Here is a 17212-nt window from a genome sequence, read left to right as displayed (position 1 = left end):
CCTCCTCAGACCCGGACCACCCAATTTGAAAAGAGCAGCATACACACGATCCTCAGCTCTATTCCCTTACGTTGCCTTATTTTCCATGACACCACCTGGCATAGCCTACTGATTGGAATTAGGAGTAAGTTAGTTCCCATTTCATAGTTAGGTAGCCAGGGTTATGGGCCCTCCCAAAATACCAATAATGGCAAGACCAGAAAACAGCCTTCAGGGACTAAATTCTAAAAGTCAGCATGACTCACACTTTTTAAAATCAAGAGCCCCCATATGTATTCAGTGTAGCTGACCGAGTTCATCCTGACCTGATGTGTAATTTATATAACCCCTGAGGGTAGAAGAAGCCCTGGTCCCAGTAGCCAAGTGTTTGGGGTGCTTCCCAGCCTGGGAGCTTTCTGCTTTACCAAGAATAAAGCTTTACTCAACTTGCTCTTTCACCTTGTCCACACCTGTCAGTTCTTTGTGGGTTGTGAGACAACAGACTCAAGAAAGCCACTGGCTTGGAGCGTTCTAGTGACCACTGAGTGTCCAGCACTCGAACCCCTAAGATAAGGCTCCACTGCTCTCAGAACCGGCAACACTATCAATGTGTCGAATTTTCTGTCTCTACTCTCACCAAATTTTAAGCTCTATAAGAATAAAACAGCATCATTAGTAAGTACATGTATACACATATGAATGAATATAAACATCAATGACATAATTTTACATATAAGTAATGTGTGTGTGCATGAGTATATTCATGGATGGATGGATGAATAGATCATTTGAAACACTGGTCTGACGTGGTAATCATTCGGGAAGTATTGTTCAATTCAGAATACTGTGTAGACAAATACAAATTCATAGAGCCAGCAACTATTTTCATCAAAATAAAGTGAGAACTAAGTTTTCATATACAATATCTAATGCGATCTCTGACATACACAGAGTGGGTCTGCAAGCCCAGGCCTCTTTTCCCACACCTCTCAACTCAGGCAGGGGTCATCCAGTACTCACTTGAGATGGAGACCACAAATGAAACCCACCAGCATAAAATCATACTGCTGAAGACAAGGTTCAGGGGCGAAGAAAAGGAAAAAAAAAAAAAAGGATGTGTCTTCCCACCTCTCATCTACCCATGGACACTGTCATTACTGGCGAAACCTCATAAAAAGAGCGTTAATATAACTAGCTGACATAATAGACTTTCTGCTGTCATGCTCACTTGAACAAAAAGCAGAAAGATAAGGAGCTGCAGGGAATAAAAACTGAAGTTAAAAAGTATTAAGAGAAATGCTGGGGCAATTAGCTTTTCTATCAAAAAATTAAATCATTTCTGTTTTACTCAGCTTGCAGTTCCACTGACAGAATGCCATGCTAGTATAAGTTCAGTGAAGAAAGAATTAAAGTTCGAAAGACAATTTAAAAGCAGTTAGCCCCTGCTTCGCAAGAACCTTGATTGCAAGGAGCGTGCGGTGGAGCAGGCGACTCTCTGACCTTGCGCTGGTTTTGAGGCATAGCTCTTTGTGTTCTGACCGCTTGCTCAGAACTGCGGAGGCCTTGCTCGCCCAGGTTAAACAGAGTTCTCAGGACACCACCTGCCACAGGCCTCTCTTAACCTAGAAACCGCCAGAGGCTTTTGTTTTAGTGCTACTTCCTGACCTTATTTTTATGAGAACAGACTTATAATAACTACAACTGGCTACAAAACAAATACATTGCACAGTAAAAATGATTACAAAATTTCAGGGCTTTAAAAACAGAATTTATGCAGCATACAGCCTTTGGGAAAAGAAAAGTCCATCAACTGTCTTAACCAGCAGTGGACCCTGCAAGCTTTCTGGCTGGCCAACCAGGCAAATTGTACCAACTGGTGTAATGGTGGCATGACTGTTTTGGGAGAAAGCAACTTGCTCTCAGATTGGATTTGAGGCTCGCTCCTTGAGAGGTAATTCATGGCTGGTACTGAAAACCTAGTGAAAAGCCTATGGTTAGCCGGGTGTGGTGATGTACACCTTTAATCCGAGCACTTGGGTGGCAGAGGTAGGAGGATCACCATGAGTTCGAGGCCACCCTGAGACTATACAGTAAATTGCAGGTCAGCCTGAGCTAGCGTGAGACCCTACCTTGAAAAAACAAAAACAAAAGCCTATGGTTCAGAAGGTCATAAACCCTAAGGGGGAAACTACTACTTCCATCTGGCTAAATGGATATACTATGACCATAAAACTGCCCTCTGAACACTTAGATTTATGCCCATATATTAATGCTACTCTCATTTTGTCAGAGAAGCTTCTCTTTTCATATAGCCGTGGACCCTGGTATGACTCAAACATGGTCAAAGTGCTGGGAAGTGACAGTGGAGTGTTCAGCACTAAGTGACATAACTCTATAATACTCTTCAAGGTGCAGGGACCATTGCAAAAGAGGTGGCGGAAAGAATGTAAAAGCCAAAAGAAGGGACGACTGCTTACCATGCTGTCTTGCAAATACAAAGTGGCCTTGACATTCATGATCTCACAGTGACTGAAGCTATCTACACAAGAACAACCTAATAGAATGGAAAAAATATGATGGCATCAAAATAGAAGACAGACTAGTTAGTTGGAAAGAACAGATTCAGCGGAGGAGAGATTTGGGAAGGGGAAAGAGGGAGTGGTGGAAGGGGATTATGATTATCATATATCCATCCGTCTATATTTTTTTTAAAAATTAGATTTATTCATTTATTTGTTTACTTGAAAGAGAGAGACAGATAAAGAGAATGAGTGCATCAGGGCCTCTAGTCATTACAAATGAACTCCAGATGCATGCATCATCTTTGTGCATCTGTCTTATGTGGGTACTGGGGAATTGAACATGGGTCCTTAGGCTTTGCAAGCAGGTGCTTTAGCAACTAAGCCATTGCCCCAGCCCCTTATTGTCTATATTTACAGAAATTGTCAATCAATGTATAGTCCTGCTGCCTATGTCACTTGTCCTCAGTCCTCAATATAATATACACAAATATTTGTTAGTTCTTTCTCTCATGATCACTAAACTTTGGGTTATTAGAAAAATAAGCCTAGAAATCTGTTTTCTTTTTCTTCTTTCTTTCTTTTTTTTTTTTTTTTTTTTTTTTTGCTCAAGGATGCCTTTATAATCTTAAAAATTACTGAAGACTCGAAGTTTTGAACTTATTATTTTATTACTGATCAAATTAGAAACTTAAATGTTAACATTATGCCCATTGGCTTAAATAAAACAGCAAAAAAACAAACTCACTGTGTTTTAATATAACATTCTAATGAAAAGCAAGTATATATTATAAAGCAAAACAAAAAATAATGAGTGACATTGTTTTACAATTTGCAAATTAAGCTAAAGCATGACTTAAAAGAAGCAGCTGCATTCTTACATCTGTTTCTGCACTTTATACATTAGTATTTTTCTGGTTGAAGAATAAAAATAAAATCCAGCTTCAGAGAGAATGCATCATTATAGCTTTCCAGCTAATTTGAAAATTCTTCTTTGATACATCAAAACTCAACAAATGGTAATTTTTAAAGTTGGTTCCAATGTGGAGCATAAAATTCTCATATTTTTATATTAAAACTCATTAGCCTATCTTATCAGTGTTATAACGGCTCTGTAACATCTTGTGTTGGTCATTTTGAAATTATGTCTTCACCGAGTCATGCAGCTCTTTCACAACTTGATATATCTCATTACCTTATTTTTAAAATCACAATTTTGAGTCAGTATCAACAGCAGACTCATGAGAAGACTTTTCAACTGTTGTGAATCTATAAAATTTAGAATGGTGGAGATCAATTTTCCAAAATTTTAACTAGGATTTGAAGGGCTTGATTTATCATTGGTGCCAAACACTTGCAATTGTTTCCCTTGAACTAACAGTCTTCCTTTACTCATTGTAAGGAAAATATTTCAGACTCCCAAGTTGCATAACTACAGTTCGCCTTCACTCTTCTAAAGTGTTCCGTGAACAAAATGGCAAGCTCAGGAAATGACTTCACGTACACCAGGGCTTTCCTTGAGACAACAGTATTCAGCATGTAGCAGACCTGCTGTGTGAATGTGTCCCTTTCTGTCACACAAGAATGTCAAGGAGGGCTGGAGAGATGGCTTAGTAGTTAAGGCCTATGAAGCCTAAGGGGCCATGACTGACTCTCCAGGTCCCACATAAGCCAGACGCACCAGGTGACACAAGTGCACAAGGCCGCACATGCACACAAGGTGGCACACACATCTGGAGTTCGACGGCAGTGGCTGGAAGTCCTGGTGTGCCAATTCTCTCTCATAAAAAAAAAAAAAAAAGAATGTCACGGAGTTAAGCTTTACTAAGATTAATCATGTGGACTACTTTATCAAGGACATTCAGTGAAACCAACTTGCCCCCCCTACCCCCAGCAAGTGAATATACTGAGGTCTGATTTGTGCTGAGGTGCCTCAAGTTTTACCTATCATTCTTCTGCATCATTAGGGTAAATGTCCAAACAGTTGAAGAGGCAAATTACATCTAAATATTATATGGAGAATAGATTTGACTCCAGAACTGAAAAATAGCTCTATAATTCTCAGAATTCTACAGGATTGCATTTTTAAACCCCATTAAAAAAAAAAAAAAAAAAAAAAAAAACTTCAACAAAACCACTTCTTGGTTTTCAGCAATCATGTAAGAAAGCAGATCAAGCAGTAAATAGGCAAATGCAGCTATCATGCTCTAAGTTGGATTTCTTTATTACATTTTTATTTTCCTCTGAGTTCTAGCTGAAGGTTCTACTTTAAGAGAATTCACTGGTGTCAGTTAAAATTGGGTAAATCTTAAACTCAATCTTCTAAGAGCTCTTGACATATATCTGATGTCTGAAAAGACTGCACCTTTCTCAGGCCAATGTGATCTTCAGGCTGGAGGAAGAGAAATCCCAGGAAGACTTGATTAAAAAGACAAAGATAAGACTCTGAAGGTGGGTCTATGCCATCACTGAAAGCAGTTCTCTTTCAGGGTAGACTAAAGACAGAACACTGTAACGCCTCCTGTTGTACTTGACGTGTACCCCAAAGAACATGTGTACTAAACTTCAACCTCAATGCAACTGTGTTTGGAGGTGAGGACTTAACGGGAGGCAGTTAAGTCTTGAGGACTTCGCTGTCCTAAAAGAGTATCATTACCAACATTACAAGTGTGAATGCAATCCTCTCTTGTCCTCTCTCACTTTCTCATTTGTGGGATGCCTCAGCCATATTAAGAAGCTGCAAAAAGGCCATCACACAAAACCCCTTGATCTTGGACTTCTCAGCCTCCAGAACCACTAGCCTTCAATTCTTCTCTACTTGTCCTCTGTCTTCAACCTAGCAGTCATTGGGCTTGAAACATGGAAAAGGAGTACTATAAATTAGCCACCAGCAGAGGTAACTGTTTTTCTTCAGAAACATGGCATGCATTAGAAGCAGAAAATCCAGTGTGAAATGGTGGGTTGCGGCTGTTCAGCAGTAACGCACACACTTCACTGGTCTTCATATGCTTTAGTAGAGAACAGCGTTACTGTGAGCCGATGGTTTGAGACTGGAAATGTGAGGTATGAACTGAGGTAAAGGTACAGCAAGAGAAAGATCAGAATCATATTCTGCACATGGTGCACTGCCTACGTGAGTATGCCAGGGTACCAATGCCCAAGTGACTTTCTGTGTTGTCCTGAGAGAAATGTGTATCCGTTCCAAATAAAGTCCAAGAGACAGGCAATGCAACATTTTAGCAAAAGCAAATATATATATTTTTTCCTAAACAAGGTTCAAATTCACAAATACTTACTGTTTTGCAAGACTTTGTTCTAGAAGTATTTCCCCCTGCGAGCTGGTAAGAATACTGTCATATATACTTTGGATCAGGGCAGCAACAAGCTTTTGGAGCCTTTGTCTCCCTAACTCTAGAAAGAAGCTTCTATTATTAGCTCTTTTGATTTACTTGATTAGCTTGGGGAACCATCTTCACACTAAGCTTTGCGGCTGCAAATTGTTATGTAATTGTTAGGAGCCCATCCCCTTGTCACTGATTATGCATGAGAACTTCATGACAGAATGAAAGGAACTCTCTTACTCAACCCTTCCTACCTGCAATATTTGACTCACAGATTAACACTTATTTAGCACATTTAAAATTTCTTTAAAGTCCTTTAGACACCTAAATTTTAACTTACTTTTGCATAATACATAAAAACTGGTAATTAAGGATAAAATAGTTCCCTGCCCCCCCTCAAATACCCACCTCCAGATTCAATTTATAAAGCAGAAAAGTACAGGAATTCAAAATTAAAATCTCATTAGATCTCATACAGGTAATGAAGCTTCTTTTTTTCTTAAGAGATATTCAAATCATAAAGATTTGAAAGTGTAAAACAAAAAAGAAATGTTCTTTTTTTAAACTTATTTTATTTTTATTTATTTATTTGAGAGAGACAGAGAGAATGGGCGCACCAGAGCCTCCAGCCACTGCAAACTCCCGATGCAGGTGCCACCTTGTGCATCTGGCTTACGTGGGTGCTGGGGAATCAAGCCTCAAACCAAGGTCCTTAGACTTCACAGGCAAGCGCTTAACCACTATGCCATCTCTCCAGCCCCAAGATAGATACTCTTAATTTTTTTATTTTATTTCACTTTTACTTTCTAATTAATTAAAATTACAAACACATGCAAAATTAGACAAGAAGGCATAATAAATCCATGTATAGCATGTAATTACTATTCAGCTTCAAGAATCTAGTCATTGTGGATGCTCAGTTCTGCATTACTGAATTCAGTAGTAAACCCAAATGCTGTATCGGCTCAATAGTATTTCAAAATGCACTTCAAATAGATGGTCTTTGTTTTTTTTTGTTTTTTTTTTGTTTTAGTTTTTTGGTTTTTTGAAGGCAGGGTCTCACTCTAGCTCAGGCTGACCTGGAATTCACTATGTAGTCTCAGGGTGGCCTTGAACTCATGGTGATCCTCCTACCTCTGCCTTCCAAGTGCTGGGATTAAAGGCGTGTGTCGCCATGCCCGACTCTTAGATGCTCTTTTTTTTGTTTCAAACAACCACAATGCCACAATCATACCTAAAAGCTTATGGTTTCATGAAATTATCACATCTCCAATCACTGTTGCCACTTATTAGTCCCCTAGGCATCACTGTCTCTTTAACAGTTTGTGTTTGAACAGGGATGAGCATGGTCCACACATTACACCTGGTGAAAATATCTTTCATTCTGCTGTTTGGTTCTTACTCTGTGCTTCCAAACTGTGGCCAAAGAAACCAAGTCTCTCTTCCTGTAAAATGCCCCCATGGTCTGGCTGATATACATGTCCTGGTGTTTCAAGTGTTCACTTGTCCCCTGTACTTACTTGGAACATGAGGCTGGATCTGAAAGCGATCAGGCTGATTTCCTGGCCAGATTCCCTCACCGCTCAGGTAGTGTGCTTTCATCAGCTGGTGTGTCTGGTTTTCACTCTGAGAGCCAGACACTCAAGACTGAGGCGCCCTGAGCCCACAAGAACTTCATCTATACAGACAGTTATCTCAGAATCTTGAAACGCAACACTGTATTTCTTTTTTTTTAATTTTTATTTATTTATTTGAGAGTGACAGACAGAGGGAGAAAGAGGCAGAGAGAGAGAGAGAGAGAGAGAGAGAGAGAGAGAGAGAGAGAGAGAATGGGCAAGCCAGGGCCTCCAGCCACTGCAAACGAACTCCAGACGCGTGCGCCCCTTGTGCATCTGGCTAACGTGGGTCCTGGGGAATCGAGCCTTGAACCGGGGTCCTTAGGCTTCACAGGCAAGCGCTTAACCGCTAAGCCATCTCTCCAGCCCACTGTATTTCTTGATAACATGGTAGGTCAGCAACATCTTTATGATCCTGCCTCAAATGAGGGAATTTCAGAATTTAATGTCTTTCTGTTGATTCCCTTACAAGCAGTTATGAACCTACTTTGATATATTTTCATCACTTTTCTTTATTTCAACATTTTTCCCTATTCTGCTCCAAGTGAAAACCAGCCAAACACAGTGACAGTCACAGAGGCAATACAGTGACAGTGACGCAAGGCCCGAGTCACCGCTGTCACAAATCCAGGCTCGATTAAAATGTTAATCATGTTGCAAGCTCCAGAAAGGAAAGATTGGCATTGGACAGCTTCCTCAAAATAATTAAATTTTTTAAAATTAAAAAATAATTAACCCGTTCAGCTTTGCCTCCATCTGCCTCCACTCTTCATGGAACCCTGCCTCTATCAAAAATGGTCATCCTTGGGCTGAAGAGATGGCTTAGTGGTTAAAGCACTTGCCTGGGAAGCCTAAGGACCTATGTTCGGCTCTCTTGGTCCCACATAAGCCATATATACAAGGTGACACAGAGCACATAAGGGTATACATGTGCGCAAGGTGGCATGTGCATCTGGAGTTCGATTACAGTGGCTGGAGGCCCTGTTGCACTAATTCTCTCTCTCTCTCTCATTAAAAAAAAAAAAAAAAAGGCCAGTCTATTAGGCTTGCCTCAAAAACAAAAACAAAAACAAAAAAACAGAGCCCGGCGTGGTGCACACACTTTTAATCCCAGCACTTGGGAGGCAGAGGTAGGAGGATCACCATGAGTTCAAGGCTACCCTGAGACTACATAGTGAATTCCAGGTCAACATGAGCTAGAGTGAGACCCTACCTCGAGAAAAAAAAAAAAAAAAAAGAGGGCATCCTTTCTCAAGATGAACAACCTGAGTTTCTATTCCAGGCTGGAGCTCTGCACGAGACTTCCATGAAGTAATGTGGGCGCAGATTTTCTGGATCCATTTTATTTCCATGAAAAGCTCTTACTGCAGATTTTTATTTCTTTCATCCCAGCATCAAACATAAACCTGCATATAGCACATGGTATCAACAAACTTTAAAGAAAACTATTTTTACCACCAATTAAGCCTGGCTCTGTAGTCTTTGATATTCTATTCTTTCCTCAGTCTTCACTATCAAACAGTTCCATATCCACTTGCAAGATGTTATATGATTTGGCGCATCCAGTAAGCACTCAAATATGGCTTCTGGAGTAATGATGACATGGGTAATGGGGGTGTTCAGTAAGTGAATCTTCAGAGTTTGGGCTTCTAATGTATTATAAGTTACAAAAATCCTTAAGTGTTAGCACCCCACTGTCGGTCAGGCCCAGTTCTCTAACTCCTTTCAGTGGGTCTCTCTATCCAGGTCCCGAATTCTAACTGGCATCTAGAGCACAGGCCCAAGCATCTGGGCAAACCCCAGACTATCAGGTTCAATCCACCTAGACTTCTCTACTTGTGTTCTTCACCAGCATCTCCAAACTTCAGATCAAGGCTAAATACATCATTTTCCACTCCAACCTTTCCCTGCTGGTGACGACCTCAGAACATGATCTGACACCACCTGAGATGCCGCCTTCATTCCTGACGTCCAGTGCACGCCAGGTCCTGTTGACTTCACTACCGCCTTGTTCTCAGTGCTACCCCAGCTCTCTCCTCATATTCCAACTCCACTCAGGCCTGACAACCTTTCCTTTAGACAATTTCATTGTCTCCTAGTGGCTGTCCAAACTATTAAACCTCCTCAAACTAGATCTTGTTTCTCTGTTTCAAACTCTTCCCTGGCACCCCTTCACTTCTAGGAACATGGTAGTGGTGTCTAACCATGCATTTGCTGCCTAACCTGGCACCCTTTTTGGGAATGAAAGATGCTACTGATGGTATGAACGCAGGCAGGAGACTATATTTGGAGGATTAAATGGGAAAGAGGGAAAAGAAACAAAAAAAAAAAACTGTTTGAAAACATCAAAATGAAACATAATTACTATGTGCTAGTAATAAATAAATAAATAATATAGTTATGCTGGTAGAGCAACGGATGTAGCCAAACCTGCTCAAAAGACTCTCCCACGAGGTCATCCCACTGCACTCAGCTTGCACGTGTGTGCTAGAAATCTGAGCTCAACTCCTCATGCTTGAGTGGCGAGTATTTTCCCCACTAAGCCATCTCTCTAGCTGCTGCATCTTTTAAAATATAGAACTAGGCTAGAATACCAAGACAGCAACCACTACTGTTGTAGTATAGGTAAGTCCGTGAATCCATTATCTCACTTAGCAGCAACTGTTCCTAAACCAAGAAGACCACTGTATTCTTACTGGAGTAGGAAAAGGAAGGCTGTGCTTAGCGGAGAGGTACCATGGCCAGAGATGAACTTGACCAAGTAAGAATCCCGCCCCCCACCAGTCATTTGTCATTTCTTCCTTCCAGGTGCATTTTCCTGTCAGTGCAAAGACAAAGGATACAACAGGAGAGCATCCAGTCCTAGCTCGAGCAGAGTCACAGAATGAGGGCAGCATGAATCACACCTGGTATGGCACACAAGGCCTTAACATCACTGGTCCCTGGTAATGCAAGGCAGAAAGGTGATTCCACAGCTCTGCGCCTCACACACTCCTCCTTCTGGACTCTTTTCTCACTGATGTGTGTTTTGTTTTGTTTTGTTTTGCTTTGTTTTGTTTTTCTGCTGTGGTTGACCCATGTTCCACGCGCACTGTGAGAAATTTCTATCAACAATGCTCTGTAATACTACATTAATTTTTATTTCACAAAAAAGGAGCACCAACGTTTGTCCCCAAATTCTCTATGTCCTAGGTAGCAAGCAAAATAAAAAGAGCTGAGGGCAAACAGATAAACTTCAAACATAAATACCTATATTTTTTGCATGTCCAACTATCCCAAATTTTCTGCAAATTTCAATACTGCACAAAAGCCAGCATTAAACGGGCTGAGACAACATAGTTAAAAACCAAACGCTAAAACATTTTTCATCCACATATGAAAAGAACAGAAAATACATTTCTCAAAGAAAGTGTTTCCAATTTGCAAAATGCCAACACTAAGTATGCCAACGATTAAACCACATGCTTTGAAACTCTCAAGGGATTTTCGTAATGGTGGAAAACTTTTAATAAACTAATCCTCACACAAATAATTATGGTATACGGAAAATACATTTTAAAATAACTAGCTGACAACTCTATGATTGGATCTGAGGCCTGCTCCACAGGAGGGAATACATGCCTGGTACTGAAAACCGTGTCAAAAGCCCATCACTGGGGAGAAACAGGCCCAAGGAAGAATCTGCTATTTCTGTATTAGTACGTGGATCTGTTGCAAATATTTACCTCCTAACTATTTACATCCACTGATCGGTTCTACTCTCAGCCCCAAACAGACAAGATTGTTTTGTTGTTGTTGTTGCAGTGACGGGCGGTCATTGCAGGGAGTCATAACTGGTCAAGAGCTGAAAATAGTGACTGATAGGAGTGCTCAGCCCGGGCTGGAGAGATGGCTTAGCGGTTAAGCACTTGCCTATGAAGCCTAAGGACCCTGGTTCAAGGCTCGATTCCCCAGGACCCAGGTTGGCCAGATGCACAAGGGGGCGCACGCGTCTGGAGTTTGTTTGCAGTGGCTGGAGGCCCTGGCGCGCCCATTCTCTTTCCCTCTCCCTCTGCCTCTCTCTCTCTGTCTGTCACTCTCAAATAAATAAAGAAAAAAATTTTTTTAAAAAAAGAGTGCTCAGCCCTAAAGGATACACACGCACCAGTACCTCCAAGGCTCAGGGGACACTGTGGAGGACAGAACAGAAAGGAGGGAAGAGTTGGTGGACGGGGCGGAGGTCCATGGAACTCTGCATGTGGACATGACAGGGCCGTGGCAATCATGAGCTCTCCCGGGGCCAGTCACCATTCTACTGTAGATAGGACAGGGGTAAGGCAGCCTCTCCCTAATGATCTAATGACAGCCAGTTTTCTAGGAAGGAGATTCACTCTCTTTGGTGGCACAGCCACTAAGTAGTAAGAGTAAGAGATGAGAAAAAGGAACAAAGTGAGACTTAGGGGGCACACAGGATCAAAATGTAATATCTATATTTGCAAATATAGATATTAAAATCTAATATATATGAAAATATAATATATATCAAAATATATATGAAACAAAGAATAAACGTAATAAAATTTCAACTAGAAAACTTTCCAAAGCATGTCTTCAGGACTGTGATATACTTTATTGAAACAAGAAAATAATCAGTTAAAAAATGACTAGGGCCGGGCGTGGTGGTGCACGCCTTTAATCCCAGCACCCGGAAGGCAGAGGTAGGAGGATCACCGTGAGTTCAAGGCCACCCTGAGACTACATAGAGAATCCCAAGTCAGCCTGAGCTAAAGTGAGACCCTACCTCATAAAACTAAAAAAAAAAAAAAAAAAAAAACTAGGGATGCCAGGCATGGTGGTGTACACCTTTAATCCCAGAACTTGGGAGGCAGAGGTAGAAGGATTACCATGAGTTCAAGGCCACCCTGAGACTACATAGTGAATTCCAGGTCAGCCTGGGCTACAGTGAGACCCTACCTCGAAAAGCTAAAAAAAAAAAAAAAACTAGGGGAGCCACATGCGGTGACATACACCTTTAATCCCAGCACTCAGGAGGCTGAGGTAGGAGGATCACTGTAAATTTGAGTTCAGAGAACCATTTGTAAGATTCTTACAAAATTAAATATATTCCTATCTAGCATTCTACTTCTACCCATTTACCTAAGAGAAATGGAAGTGTATATTTATTTTAAAAAACTATAAAATGTTAAGTGTTGGTCTATTGTTCATAATAGATAATGATAAGGAAACTGCCACCCCACAAAGCTCACCAAGATGAGAAAGCAAACGAATGTATCCTGTCCTTACATAATGGATCATTTTCCAAAATAAAGATAAAATGATGCTGAGCAAAAGGACGCAGACAAGAGAAAACATCCAGTGTAGTTCCACTTACATGACTTTTAGAATAGACAGAACTACTTTCTGGGGCAAGAAAGCATTATGCTTCTTGCCTTGTGCAGCAGGAGTGACTAACAAAGGAATAAGAGAGTTTTCTGAGTGACGGGGTGTTCTGTCTGGATGTGCTGAAATTCAGATTATTCACTTCAGACCTTTCATTTCACCATATATAAATTTTACTCAATTAAAAATATGCCCCGCTAGCAGAAGAGATTGGTAGCAGTGGATGAGGCGCAGATGCTCTTTAAAGATAAGAGTAAAATAGAGATTATAGAGAAAAGAACACGACCCTCCAGTTTGTTTTGGAGACATTCAGAGGCAAGCTAGCAGGCTGGCACCAAACGAAAACTCCTAAGTAGAATTAATAGGCATGATTTAAACGAAGCAATAGAAATTCAGCTAAGATGATGATCTATAAAAACAAAACCTCAGCGACATGACAAAACACAAGACAGATCTACCAAGTACAGACAACTTGGCCATCTAAGCCACAGACCAGCTAAGATGGTGACTTTCAAGGGTCTTTTGCAAAATAACTTTTTTATCATTGCCATGATGGAAATTCCTACTAATTATGAACTTAAATTACACATATGTAAGAAACCACTGAAAACTCACTCTTACCTTCAGAAAAACTCCCCGTTAGGGTTATCACCACAAACACTTTCCCCTCGGGCTCCAGATCCACCTGGAAGGAGAAGAAAGTTGTGTCTTTAATGTTAAAGTACTTTTGTGTATCTTAATTCTCTACAGAGGGGTCTGAGAACATAAATCATACCATGACTCAAGTCTAAAATCTTTCATCAGAGGGTCAATGGAACGAGTGAAGGCTCAAGAAATCTTGAAAAGCCGGTCTTAAAATAAACTCTGTACTTTCAGAGCTTCCCTTCTCTTTAATTTTATTCTCTCCTCCTGCCGCCTCACTGGAGGCAGAGAAGCATTTGCTAAGCATTTCTGAGACATCCATATCTTACACAGACCTCTAGTAAGAGCGGAACACGTGACACGTATGTAAGATGTAGAAACAATGGAAACACACAAGGTGATGCGTGAATGTGGCACAGCCAACCACAAAGCTGAGTTTAGTGGGGTGAAAAGTACAAAGAGCCCTTGTGTGCATTTTCGCCGCAGTCACCCGTCATAAGGAAGGAGCAGAAGTGTACAAGCATGGCATCTGCCGGTATTTGCTGCTCACAAGACTCTCAACAGCCCTTCAAGTTCTCCATCCGCTGAGACATCAGGGCATGCATGCTGCAAGTCAGGCAGCCTGAAGTCTTTCCTCATGGTTATCCTCTGCACACTCCCGTTCCCTTCCCCCCAGACCCTCATGTCTCCTGCAGAGGGAAACGTGCCCTACAGATGTGCTCTGCTCCCCACGCGCTGCCCCTCTCCCAGCAAGATGCGAAGTTCACTGAACACTTACATGTGGAAACGCTGCTGTGGACTCAAAGGCATGCATTTACAAATGTTCTAAACCACATCTAGTCAGAGCCACCTCATGGCTCAACACCAGCCTCTGACCTTTCATCTGCAAGAGGAAAGTCCTGTGAAGCTGAGTGTAGACCTGGATGGCCATTTGAGAAAGGATGGGAAATTTAAATGAGCTGGGAATCAAATGGTGCACTGGAGAGCAGACCTGGGGCTCTGGGCTGACTCTGCTGCCGATGGTGCGGGGACAGGCAAGGCGCTTGCCTTATGCAAGGCTTCTCGTTTCTTCTCTGAGAGTTTAGGTCACAGTTATGCAGCCCACTCTGGCCTGGCTTAATAGTACAATTCACTCTTTTGCTTGTACCTACAGGTAAACACGACCCCCAAAATATATTAGGTTAATCCTAGATCACCTCCCCACATTTTGTTTTCTTTCATCCCACTCCAATTTTGTTTTTCAAAAGTAAAAGACAACTGCTTTTAGGCTCAACAAGTTTCCCCTCTACACTGTGGGAAACTGTTCTTATAATTCTTCCTTTCTCTCCATGAAATCTGTCCCAAGTGAGGTTACCATACCGTAAACCACCCCCAGACACAAAGCAGCTGCCTTGCATCACGGTGAGCCTTAACTTACAATGTTCTCTTATGTACCTTGACACTCCTTGTGAACCTCTATTGAACAGTTCTGAAAAGAGAGCTCTCTGGAGAGATAACTAAACAGGATGGTAGTGCCTAACTTACTCCGCTCTCTGCCTTGACATGTCACAAGTCAAAACTATATTATTTTTAAAAGCTACTTGCTCACCTTTAACACGCAGGCCTGTCAGAGAACAAAACACATGCACGTGCGCACACTCAATGCAACACCACCGACCATCAGGAGCTCATACATATAGAATAGGCTTGCCTTTTCACTTTTGAAAATTCTTTATTTAGTCAGGTGTGGTGGCACACGCCTGTAATCCCAGCACTCTGGAGGCAGAGGTAGGAGGATCGCCAAGAGTCCAAGGCCACCCTGAGAGTACATAATGAATTCCAGGTCAGCCTGGGCTAGAGTGAGACCTTACCTTGAGAAACAAACAAACAAACAAAAAGGCATGGCTAGAGAAATGACTTAGCCTGTGAAGCTTAAGGACCCAGGTTCAATTCTCCAGAACCCATATAAGCCAGATGTACAAAGTGGTGCATGAGTCTGAAGTTCATTTGCAATGTCTAGAGGCCCTGACATACCCATTCTCTCTCTCTTCAATAAATAAATAATAATAATGATATTAATTATTATTATTGTTGTTTTTTGAGACAGGGTCTTGCTGTAGCCCAGGCTGACCTGGAATTCACTATGTAGTCTCAGGGTTGCCTCGAACTCATGGTGATCCTCCTACCTCTGCCTCCCAAGTGCTGGGATTAAAAGTATGTGCCACCACGCCTGGCTGCCTTTTCGTTTTTGACCCATGCCACCATTGGGGTGGCCAAGCCAAGTTCAAACCTCATCTTCCAGCCTGGTCCCCCTGAGGCAGATGTATTAAGACATGGGACCTAAGAACAGGCCTTCACAGACAGCAGGTCAAGATTCATTTAGAGGGACATGAAAACAATCAGGTGGGTACAACAGGATTTTTAAGTAGAATAAAATAGAACGGAAGCCATAAACATACTAAAAGTCTTAAGGAAAAGCAGTTTCATGAAACTTTTGTCACAGTTTGGTATACACGTAAGAAAGCACTGGATTTAATGTAAAGATGAAATCCTTACCATGTCAGAAAAACACGAGGTGTTAGAGGTCATACAGCAGATGATAGGCTGTTATCTTTGCTTAGATATCCCAACTGACAGTCAGCTGATTACATCAACAGCTGGCCTATTTAATTTCTGTATTCCATAGGAAGCTCTTTCTCTATGAGCAGAAATACACGAGGTCAATAATTTTGACTCACTGACTCCAGTTCTGTCTCTGCAGTTCTAGTGGCTACTCACTCTACAGCGTCCATTCCTGATTCTGGAGCAGCGTGTGACCTTGGAGAACCACCTCTCCTTCACATGTAGTCTGAATGGTTCAGCTGGCATGCTGCTCCTGCTCTGGTGCGCACACGCGAGCTCAGCTTAGCTACTCAGAGCGCTGGCTCCCCCGCAGTCGGAACGCCAGCCCGGACCTGACACATCCCCTGTACGCGGCTATCCGAACAACGGTTGACTCCCTTCCCTCAATTGCTCCTCATTCGAGTTTGGGCACAAAATTTAAGTAGATCCAATTAGGAATTCTGGATGTACAAGAAAGAGACAATACATGGTGGGGGACATAAAGCTGGAAGTATCCGGTACCCTTGTGACCACATGGCAGCAGAGAAGTGAAGAGGAGAGATCTGAGAGAAGGAAGACCTCGTCTGATATCTTTTCAAGCGACACATCCGGTCATCCTTGACGCTTCTCAACTTTTCAGTGGAGCTGAAAATTCCTTTTCAACAGCCACTTTGAGCAAGATTTTCTATCGCCTGCACCATAAAGTCTTGTCCATGTCATTAGGAAAAGATAAGAAATGAAGAGTTTCACAGGAATTCCATACGCATTCCTTCCGTGAGCTGTCACTTATAGTCTTATGCTCTGCCTTCTCCATCACAGCACCTCTTACAGCCTCATCCCAATACACTGCCAAATGCAAAGATGGGTCCCTCTTTATCACAGTTGACCTCTCTGCAGCATCCAAGCCTCTTGGCAGCTTCCTTCTTCAAGACTTGCTCAGGACCAAGGATATCACTCCTTCCTGGCTTTCCGCTCACCTTTTCAAACTTTCTCCAGGTTCTGCAAGTGTGCCACTCTCCCCCTTCCTCCCCCTGTCTTCCCCATCACGCCATGGAGAATAACAAGGTGACCGACCCTGCTTCAACAAGGTCCCTTGTGGGAGGCAAGAACCAACACACCCGAGTTGTCCTCTGACCTCCATGCGTACATTATGGCT

General features: G+C 41.9%; 1 protein-coding gene across 1 annotated transcript in view; it reads right to left on the bottom strand.

The window, feature by feature from the left end:
* The window catches only part of Prkch (protein kinase C eta), a 269722-nt gene that overhangs the window by 161698 nt on the left and 90812 nt on the right, over positions 1-17212 (bottom strand). The window contains exon 2 of the mRNA XM_004649245.2: positions 13456-13519. Coding sequence (XP_004649302.1) covers positions 13456-13519 — 64 coding nt within the window. The remainder of the gene's footprint in view (positions 1-13455; positions 13520-17212) is intronic.

Source organism: Jaculus jaculus, chromosome 7 (assembly GCF_020740685.1).
Source record: "Jaculus jaculus isolate mJacJac1 chromosome 7, mJacJac1.mat.Y.cur, whole genome shotgun sequence".
Classification (NCBI taxonomy): domain Eukaryota; kingdom Metazoa; phylum Chordata; class Mammalia; order Rodentia; family Dipodidae; genus Jaculus; species Jaculus jaculus.
The sequence above is the reverse complement of the archived record's forward strand: the minus strand, read 5'-3'. Positions and strand labels throughout refer to the sequence as shown.